Here is an 11,357-nt window from a genome sequence, read left to right as displayed (position 1 = left end):
CACATCCTACTTTAAACTGCCATGATTATTATAACGAGAGAGGGTGGATCGTGGATACTCACTCCTAGTTTACATTTATAATGGATTTAACTGATGTCATTCAATATACAATTAAATAAATTTCATTTTTATGCCCTCTCTAGGCGTCGGGGCACAAAATGGATATCTTCAAGTGGAACGCTCCTCTCTGTAGAAACTATACATTCTGAACCGATGGCACAAAAATACGTACGTTTCACTTTGATTTTTCATCATACAAAAATTACCCAATTATCATTTAAATTGTGTAGGTACATACTTAAAAATGCAGTATGCTAGTTTCAAAAACACCATATTATAAAGTTATTATATTTTTGTAATTTGTCCTAAATATGGGAAAAATTGCAGAAAGCTTAAAAAAGCTCCGACTGTTTTACAGACTTTTCAGTCTCAACAGTCAACATTGCTATCAAACTTTAGTAGCACTAGTTTTTACCTGATAAAAATTTATACACCGCATTACGTATGCAATACAATAATTTAAGCGCTTTTAAAACAATACCAATTCAAAAGCTCACCGCAAGCTTTTGAAAAACCGTACATTTGTATATTATTTTTTAAAGATTTTTGTTGTAAAAACATTCTTTTAAATGAAATAGATTTACTGAAAATAAAAAAAATACCCTATTACCAGACATATTTGATATTACTAACCATTAACCATCAATCATCCAATATATTAAGTAACCATCAATATATTAAGTAGTTCATAGTTTATTCCCGAAAAGAGTATGAAACTTGGTATTTGGAGTAAGCCAAGGTTGTGCTGGTCCCTCAGAGGACAGAGGCTGCCCCAATCGATGGCAGCGCGACACTCCGGCGCCGGCAAAGCTCGGTATACAATGGGAACATCTCTTATTTTTAACATTTCCATATTATGATAATAAAAGATTCAAAAAAAAATTCGACCTTATCAGACCTAAACGTAACGTACTCACGTAAACGTAAGTACAGAAAAAACTAATCATAAAAATAGGTCAAGCTGTTACGAAGGAATTTCAATTTTACAAACACATCATTCGCTCTACATAAATCTTTTATACAGTTGAACATTATTAAAGCTGCAACCTGTATTTATTTTTACGGCTGATGGTTTCGTTGTGAAATCTGGTTTCTGAACACTATAATATAATAGATAGAACACTATAATAGACAGACCATACTATTAGGGTTTTCCTCATTCCTTCAAAATATCCATTTTTGTATACCTACGTATATGATTTTCACCTATTTTCACTAACTATAAATATTAACTATAAATATTATATGTATTACTATTTCAATTATTTTCTTACACATGTCAGTAAACAGTTATCGTAATAATATCGAAATAGTAATATCGTAATAGTATCTCGTCAAAGTTTATAGTCAATATAATTAGAAGAGATACAATAATAATGTATGTATATAAATTTATAAAATGCACTTTTGAATCGTTATAAGTGCTAAAAAAGCAATAATAAATTTGTTTCTCTAGTTCCCAGTGTACCACTGGCCCGAGCCAAAACCGCTCGGATGGCAAGCGGCGCCTCAGTGAGTGAACAACTCTCGGGAACAAACACACACACACACTACTAGCTGTGCTACTCCGACAATGCTATAGTTGTACTACACCATCATCTCATAGGTAAGCATTGAAATCATTTTCGTTTATTTTCGTTTTTATTTAAATTGGTAGTTGTAAAAAAGACAAAAAGTAAAAGCTCTGTGTACATAATAATAGATTTCATTAATTAGTAAATACAATTTAGAAAATATTTTTTTTGGGCTAAAAATATTTGAAATTAAAGGTAGGAAAAATTGATTAATTACGTTGTATATAATAATAAATAATTGATTCAGGGCTGTAAATCAACGTTGGACAGCCGGTATAATGGATTTGGTACAATATTTCAATTTTGTGTACACTTTTTTTTTCTAACCATATTGAAAACATTGTGTTAAATAATATTTTTCCCAAGTCGCACTTTAAATCCGCCATGAGTGATCTTTTATTTTTAAGCTCTACATTACTCATTCAAAATGGTTAATGAAATATCACTGATTTCTTAGATAAATAAATAGTTTACTTGCAAGTACACATGTTAAATAAACGTGTTACAAATTACAATACATGTAACATCATGTTTAGCCGTCATTTATTGATAAATTACACCAAATATTCACGAAATCTATAATAAAAGACACGAAAACGACGCTACATAAGTACTCCGTAAGCTTTGGATATAAAATTTATGTTGCTCCATTGTTAGAGCCTCTAAATCAAATGAAGATCTAGTGTTGAGCTGGGCAAGGCCGCAAGCAAACGATACACTTTTTTGTCCGTTTTATGTTTCAGCTTTATTATAGTTATTTTCATAACCATTATATGCATGTTATAATAAAAATTATGAACGGGAGTTCGATTTAGTATTTATCTACTAAAGTGTTGTGTACAAGATAATACGCAAATCTATTATGATATTGGTGTGATATTAGTATAAACGTAACTCCGCCTTTATTGACCACGGTATGAGAAATAGGAGTGTTTGTTTTGTAGTTTCACAATCCTTCTATTTTTCTATCGATGTGAATAATAACATTTAAAATTCTTCTGTAGGTAGATACAGTATGAAAATCCCATTAAATTTTACTCATTTTTTAGTTGACAGCGATTCTGTAATACATTATTTTGTAACTTTTCATTCTATTACAAAGACGTTCTTCTGCTATTGGAAAGCTCACAAAGCTCAAATATATCGGTTACGTTTTCTATAATATTCGCCCAGTGATCGAAATATGAGCATAAACATAACACGTATGCCTATGCACTTCATATTCTTACATCCTGGGTATGCACCGATGCATTATTTTTCTTTCTTACATGCCCATCAAAAAAACTACGCTTTCAGCAATGTATTTCGTTTACCATTAGTGTAAGAATTTTCAAAATCGGTTACGTACTTTTAGGTTGTACAATTGCATTGGAAACCTAAGAAAACCAAGTTATTTTATACTATTTAGAAAGTAAAGGCTTTTTAACGAATTTTCGTGATTTATTATATTATTTAACCCGACGTTTCGAACACATTACAGCGAGTGTGGTCACAGGGATACTGCTGAATAACTTACGTTTAAAGTCTTTAATTCTAAATGTATAGTACTAAAATTAAATACTAGTAAGTACTATTTTTATGAGATTGTTTATAATTGTAGCATGGCGGGTGCGAGCGCGCTGGATGGTGCGAGCGCGGTGCTGGCGGCGGAAGTGTGCGCGCCGCTGCTGCTCTTGTGCTGGCTGTGCTGCTGGCCTGACGACGCTTCGGGTACAATGCTGCAAAGCTAGCAAACTAGACATGATTAGTGATGGCTATAGGCGCTCTTAGGGCCGGCGCAAACGGGCCACCGACCGCTGCAACCGGTGGCCAGCGACAGCCACTTAACACGTTTTTTCATACACTGTACACATATCTTTGTGGCGAGTGGTCGCGAAGTGTCCGCGACAAAATATTAAAAAAACATGTCAAATGGCTGTCGCTGATCACCGGTGGCTGTGGTCGGTGATCCGTTTACTCCTTCTCTTAATTTTATATCAAATGCAATGAGTGATGATGGGAATGTTTCTGAAAATTGTACCAATACGTAAAATAACTATTTTTTTCTTGTAATAATGTTGTATAATTTTCGTGTTATTTTATATTGGAACATCATCAATAACACTTGATTATTTTTGTGCCAAATAAGGTAAGTAGGTATAGAGGTGTATTTTTAATTTTGATGTTTTAGATACAAGCTCCGGCAAGCATCCCCAGAAACCCAGTGTGATAACACATGGTAAGTGAAATTACAAACAAGTAGAGAATTGCAACAAAATTTGTGGTAATTGGAACACAATAAATAATAAATAACATAACATTTACAGAAGCAGGTTCGCACCGCCGTTCGACGGAGCTATTTGGACGAAGATTTGGAAGCAGTGCTGTCTCTCTGCACCTGCCCAGCACTTCTGGTAAGTACTTACAAACTATTTTTACTTTACAAACTATTTTTACTACACTTTACAAAAATATCGAATAATAACTATGTTTATCAGGAAGCACAAAGCAATCGCTATCAGCGCACAAAAGTCACGAAGACATTCGCAGTCGCCGCAAATCGCAACTGGAAGCAGCAGAAAACGATGCGCGTTACCACTCAGCCCCCAGCGTCATTGACGAAGTTCTGCACAGAAGGGACTGGGAGCGATCTACTAAAGAATTATACATTCCTCTCAAACCAGACGGCGATAGCGTCTCATTCACAAGAACAATAACTCCTGACACCGACGAACATGATGAGGTACCACTTAGTGACGAACAAATTGTTTCAAGATCTTGCAAGAAACACTACACCAATATTAAATCGTCAAGAAAGAAGAACGCAGAAGCATCAGAAGATATTAAAGATTATGACGCTACTGAAGCTGAATCTTCATTTTACATTGGAGATAATACACCAACTATTGTGACAGACGACGGTAATGATAGGCCACAAGTATTTAAACCAAAGGAAACGAAGCAATCACTAAATGAATCCATTAGAAGTAAGGAAAGAATGAAGCAAACATTAGTACCAGTGGAGGAATTCAAAGTGTCTCGGTTTGAAGAAGCTGTTATCGAGGTCGACAGATCGGGAGCGATACACCACAGCGTAGAGTCACGCTCTAGTTTGTATAATTCAAATGGTATGCCTGTCCCACCGCCATCTGTAGGTGAGTATCATAAATAAATACCTATTGTCAAAAGCTACTTTTTAACCCGAGATAGCAACAAAAATAAAAATACTGGTGAAAGAATTATCAATGCCATTTATGTATATTTTTTGGGTTATCTAAAAACAAAGAAACAATCTTTCTTCTCTGTAATATTAGTGAATCTGTAGTGATCTGTAGCTATGTACTGAATAAAAGCGACCCTATCATCATGACAATATTCCAAATATCCCATAAGATTGTCGATGCATCTACATTCTACTGTTTAAAACTACCAAGAATATATTCCTATAATGATTATTTAAATGATGACTAACGATGTAGATACCTAGTCAAAGAATGACCACGCATACTCGTATATTGCTTATTTTACCATCAGTGTAGAGCAAAACAATATCATCCAAATCTACACTTCCAGAAGCGATAGGCTACGAGTCCGAAGCCTCGTACCCCGAGGAGGAGGGCTGGCAGGCGGGCGCGCCGGCGGTGGGCCCCGCCAGCGTGGCGCCCGCGGCGTGGGGCGACGGCTTCGTGCGCGCGCGCCACGCCAGCGCGGGGGACGTGCTAGCGCCTGTCATCAGGCCGCAGTCTGGCGCGCTGTCTGGTCAGATTTGTTTTTGTATCTACATAAGAAGATCTTTCTCTTTTTTCTTTCATTACTATCACCAAGCGAAACAAGCCAGCGCGTTACCTGATTGTCTTCAGCTTTCAATCTAAAACGTCCATGTCAATTTTTATTTAAAATTTATTCAATAATACTTCTTTTAGAATCACCACGATACATAAAATATTATGTACCATGGGCTCTAGTTTGTAACTTTCTACCATAAATTACCTACTGCTTAGTTGACACTTCCATTTATTTTCACATTCATTTCAGTGGTTAGTAATTTAACTAGAACAGTAAAAGTATATCAACAATATTTTTTTTTAACTATTTTGCAGAAAGTGACCTGGACTTCGATTTAGAAGCGTGTGACGAGATGCCGCCCGCCTACCACGAGGTGCGACTCACCATGGACAGAAAGGAAACTGCTATATAATTGAAACATTTTTAGTAAATAAGTTACTTTCCATAAAACCTCACAGTTTAACACCAAAATAAGGTAGTAGGTTGCCAATTTCATTGTAAAGTTAACAAATATTTTATTAATGTTTTAGTTTAAATTATTGTGAGATAGAGCTAGAGAGAGCTTAAAATATTTGAAAGTTCAATTTCATCCAGCGAAACATTTTAACTAAATACTTGCTGTATATTTTAATTAGGTACATAGACATTATGAAATCCAAAAGTCCAAGAACGAAATGAAATGATTTACTTTGCAAGAAATGTGGAAGATTTAAAGATGTTACATATTTCATTGTTCAGCACAAATCGCCAACGAAATATCCATCACAAATTTTTATGTTTTGAAATGAAAACAATGCAGTGCAGAGCGTGTACGACTTCCATGTTATTAAAGTTTGCATCACAGTTTGTATGTTTTCGTTGATGTTAAATATTAATGTTGGCAACCAAAATGTTATAAGAGACTTATTATACGTGCATTTATTAATTTTACATAAACTAATCAAGTTAAGAAATTATAATAATTTAGCGCTCAATAGATTATATTCTAGTCGATTATTTTATTTTATACGTGATTTTGTCTAGTCAATATTTAAGAAAATAGTACTTACATATTTTAAAAAGCTTAAAAACCATGTTTATTGTTGTGTGCAATTTTGTTCGTAGTATATTTTTTTTATAATAGTATGTTGTAGATAACTACATATTATATTCTTTATATTTTTTAATTTGATACGATAAACAAGCAAAATTAATTATGGCGTATATTTACACGATTTTTTTAGGAAATTATAGGTATTTATTTTTGAATCATTCAAACTATGTAGTTCATAAACATCCCTTCTTGTGATATTAAAAACTACAAGTTGTTTAAAAAGTTAATTAATAGTCAATTTAAAACGTTTTGAAAAAGCTATCGTTGTAAATTATATTGCAGTACACATACTCCAAAAGTGATAATGCGCATAGAAATCTTCGTCACTGTTCGGTAATTGTCATATTCCCGGAGCGTCCGAAGACGATATTATCACATGATATTATGTACCTAGGTTATGTAGAGTGGTTAAATGCATTCTCTTCATGCATAATTTAGTAAAATTTGTTTACTCAAATGAAATACATTTTGGAAATACGACAATAATTAGCGAAGATTTGCATGCGCATTATTAATTTTGGAGTACTGTACCTATATCTATTACATAATATGTATTTTATGAATTTGAAACCTAGCTCTAAGTACTTTGGTTTTACTGTTGAAATAATGTAATTATGTATTCGCTAATATGTATTACAATTCAGAAAGATTAATAATCTCCTGTATTTCTAAAATTATTGTATTTTGATATTCTATTTATTGTCCGTGTTTATGCGAATATAATGTTGGTATAAATAAAAAATAACGCAAATATATTTTATAGTTATAGTTAATAGAAAATTGAAAATTGTCATTGTTATTGTTCCAACAGAATTATTGTATGTGATTCGCTTATAAATAAATATTTTATTTTTCTTTATGTATTTTTATTTCAACACTCGCTATTTGCTAGTGAAATTCCTTTCAACTTCAGTTCGGCCATTAGGATGTTTACACAGAGCATATTATACAAACAAAGAGATAAGTAAAAATATTTAGAAACTTTTCCTGCTAAGTACTAGGTACTTCAAATTCATATAGCGTGTGGTAGAGCTGCAACTTTAATATGATTGACATAACATACGAGTTAGGCAAAAGCATTGAAAATTGAATTATGCTCTGCGAAAGATCGCGTATCGTTTTTATCTATTTTTAATTTTTTATATTTATAGCCTAATAATAGTTCTAACAGAAACAGCGGCGGTGTCGGTCGTGCATTAGTCAGTAAAATAGTCAGTAGTAAAAGTTAGGTTCTTGCCTTAGTTAGATTTATGTAAAAGTTATGTTTGTGAAAAATTAGGTTTTTGTCAAAGTTAGGCTTCTGTAAAACTTATGTTTGTTAAAAGTTAGGTTTTTGTCAAAGTTAGGTTACTGGAAAGGTAAGGTTAGGTTCCTGTAAATGTTGGGTTTCTGGAGGTTGCTCTCAAAGTTTAAATGGTTAGGTTAGGTTTTTTAATAAAATTGCATCGTATACACAAATCTGAAAAAAAAAAATAGTTTTTGCATACATGTAGGTACATAAGTAATTGTATAATATTGATATTGTAATTTTTGACATAAATTACGAAATTATTGGTTGTAAAATTAGTTTAAAATAAATGTTGTTTTATGCAAGTTATTTATAACAAAATTTGTTAGGACAAATCATTTATAAAAAAAAGGAAAATAAAAAAACTGTTTAAAAACAAGAAGCTTTTTATTACAAACGTTTACAAGACTTGTGTATAATAACAGTAAAAGCGGTAACAAACGCAGCCTTTATTTACAGGATATGAGCCAACGCTCGATATAATATTGATAACAATAATATAGCAATTCCTTTATAATAACTAGATATAGAAATACTTTAAACCTTTAGAAAATTATTTCTGCCATCAAAAATTTTACTATAGAGAAGTACTTATGTTCCTAATTATAGGTACATTAAAAAAAATCCAATTATAATAGGATAATATATTATGAACAGGATGGTATTTGATATACGTAAGAGGAAACTCGAACTTTCCTTATAAGTTAATAATAATATATGATATCAAAATCACTCAAAAGTGAGCTAGAGCTCTTTCTCTATTTCGACGCCATGACATAATTTTATAGTCTTTGTGGTCTTTCTATGATTGTCACCACGCGTCGTGGGCTGTTACTACTTTATAACACAAATTTCGCTATCAGAGGATCTTTTACTATGACCACGACGTGTTGTGAGCCATTATTTCGCTAAATGAGCTTTTTCGGTTTTTGGGCGTAACAATTAATCGAGCAAAAACTAACAAACGACTCTATAAGTATTTCTCTAATCTCTATCTAGATAGCACGATAATATTTGGCACAATTCTTTGGCATTAGCCATAAGGCGTTGTTTTAGATTATTTACAAATTCAATGCTTTATAATAATATCTATCTAATATCTATATAGAAATATTTCTTATTCTAATCTAATACAATGCTCAAATTATACTATCTATTCTTATACATCGTTGTTTAGCGAAAAACGTTTATTTAAAAATATGACATAGATTTTTTGGACACAGCTTATGACTAAACTACTGTTTAGTCAGTACATTCATTCCAAACACAGGTATGTATAGCAAATTTTGGCTTAAAGATCGGTGGCACAAATTCATGGTTTTATTCAATCAATTGAGGTAACATTTTTTTATATGCTCCACATAAAGTAAAGCGCCAAGAAATGCACATAAAAATTAGTTTCTAGATACTTTCATTGTGAAAATTAGCACCTATATAACATTTATCCACAATTTGGCCAATACATTAGAACCTACTGAGGGTCCCCAACTACAATTTCGGGCGGGGCCGACAGATGTTTCTTCGCGACATCATTTGCGGATCTATCCCGTGTTCTTCTGACCACTTCTTCTTGCTTTCTCCTTGGGGCGGGGGACTTTGGTGCTGGCGCGTTGTGTTTCTTAATGGCGAGAGATGTTGGCTCGTGTGGGCGCTGGGGGAGGATGGTGGGAGGGGGGAGCGTGCGGGCGCGGTGCGGGTGCACTGTGCTGGTGTGCTGTGTGTGCGGGATTAGGGAGTTCGCGCGCGCGTGCACTGGAACAGAGAGGAAAATTTGTATTTAAGAAAGTTTAGTGTATATCGATTTGATAAAAATGGCACTGCATTGTAGAGTGTAGAGTCAGTCTGATATTTGAATTAAATATCCTTTAGGTACAAAATTACAAAATTGAAAATCAGCTAAATTCATCACGAGATTTTGTATAAATTTATACCTGTTTAAAATTCCATGAACATCTCAACTTGATACACTAACAAAGTAAATTTTCTTGGCTTTGGAATTGAATAGTAACATCTGTTATCTTATTTCGTTTTGCATTAAATTCTGTAAGTCTAAGCGGGAAATGTGTTTGAAAGTGAAAACACTTTAATTGTATAAGTGAGTATGTACCATAAGGTTCCCTGGCGGGTGAGCGCAGCGCGTGCGGCGACAGCGGCGAGCGGGGCGTGTGCGGGGAGAGCGGCGCGCGGGGGGACAGCGGCCCGCGCGGCGACTGGCACAGGCGCGCCATGGCCGACGCGCTCGCTCGCACCACTGGTAAACATAATAATAATTATAATATGGGCGTAGGGATGTGACGACCCCATCGCCCACGGTTGGGATATCTATTGTTTACGTGATAATAGATATTCCACCCGTGCAATCAGTCAACCCGCAGGACACCTTGTGGCGGGGTGTCGGGGAGTAGTGACCCCGCGGGAACCGAGTGCTCCCGGGGGAGGCCCCTGTCTTCATCTCCGGCTTGCCTTCACCGGCCGGTCGGAGTGAAGCCTGACGAGGACAGGACCCCCACCTCTGGCTTGCCTTAAGGGGCTACTTACTGCCAATTGCCTGTTTTCTTCGTCTAACTTCTCTTCGGTTAGTGAATATAAATGTCCAAAAAAAATATATGTTACTCATTAGACCTTAAACTTTAATTTGAACGTTTGAAATAATTCTATCTATAAAAATAATGTCCAAAAAAATATTCCAAAGTGGAGCATTTCTTGTTTGAATTTTCGTAACTACGTCTAAACGGTATGGAGTTTTGCTATTTTTCTTTCACAATAATATTTTAAAAGGTGTTTGTCATAAATTGTACGTTTGACGAGACAAAACAAGTTCTTATTGAGCTACAAATAATCATTCACTGTTTTCTAAATGAAATGAAATGAGCGGGTCCGTGCGCGGGCGACGGGCGGCACTGTAGCTCGAACTGTCGGACGAGGAGGTTGTGCTGCTCATTCTCTAAAATTGTATTTTGCCTGATTGTGGATGGCAATTTTGTACAATTTTTCTTTCGACAATTTTGTGCGTGCGCGTGGTTTCACATAAGATTTCTTTTAACTATGTTTGCGAATGTGTGCCCGCCTGCTACTAACTAAGTTTTCTATTACAAATCTTTTTTTGAATTTGTTTTTTTCTCAGTCGGGTTTTTTAACAACTTTTTTATTTTATGCTTTTTAGTGCACATTGATAACCTTAGTAGGTCAAAGCCCTACACCAAATACCCGTTACGTCAAGATGGCGCGACTTCCTCAGGCATTTTGAAAATTATGTACCTATAATTTAGTGCAAAATTAGTAGGTACTATTTTATACTTTCGTAAAAAACTTCTACTCTAACAGGATTACAAGATATTCTTTAAACAAAGTGGTCCCGCCATTCTGACGTCAAAACAATAAATATGCGTAACAAAAATAAGATGTAGTAACTTTCTATTAGAGATGCAACGAATAGTTGTTTGGCCGGATACCGGATACCGGATGTTCGGCCTGACCACCAGCCGAATGTTCGGTATCCGGCCGCCGAATATTCGGCCGGCGGCATTTTGAGTTTCGTAAGTGCGTGTCGCGCACCGGCACGCTGCCCGCGCCGTGC

The 11,357-nt window shown here is 34.8% G+C and overlaps 1 protein-coding gene across 1 annotated transcript; it reads left to right on the top strand.

Annotated features, from left to right (window-relative positions):
- The first annotated feature begins 3,235 nt into the window (after nucleotides 1-3,235).
- LOC123703000 lies at nucleotides 3,236-6,392 on the top strand. Its single transcript, XM_045650869.1, has 6 exons — nucleotides 3,236-3,344; nucleotides 3,805-3,852; nucleotides 3,941-4,027; nucleotides 4,112-4,768; nucleotides 5,187-5,372; nucleotides 5,714-6,392. Exons 1-6 carry the CDS (start codon nucleotides 3,236-3,238, stop codon nucleotides 5,809-5,811), a joined length of 1,185 nt encoding a protein of 394 aa, XP_045506825.1. The 3' UTR covers nucleotides 5,812-6,392.
- The last annotated feature ends 4,965 nt before the right edge of the window (nucleotides 6,393-11,357 follow it).

This window comes from Colias croceus, chromosome 25 (genome assembly GCF_905220415.1).
Source record: "Colias croceus chromosome 25, ilColCroc2.1".
In the NCBI taxonomy this organism is placed as follows: Eukaryota; Metazoa; Arthropoda; class Insecta; order Lepidoptera; family Pieridae; genus Colias; species Colias croceus.
The sequence above is the reverse complement of the archived record's forward strand: the minus strand, read 5'-3'. Positions and strand labels throughout refer to the sequence as shown.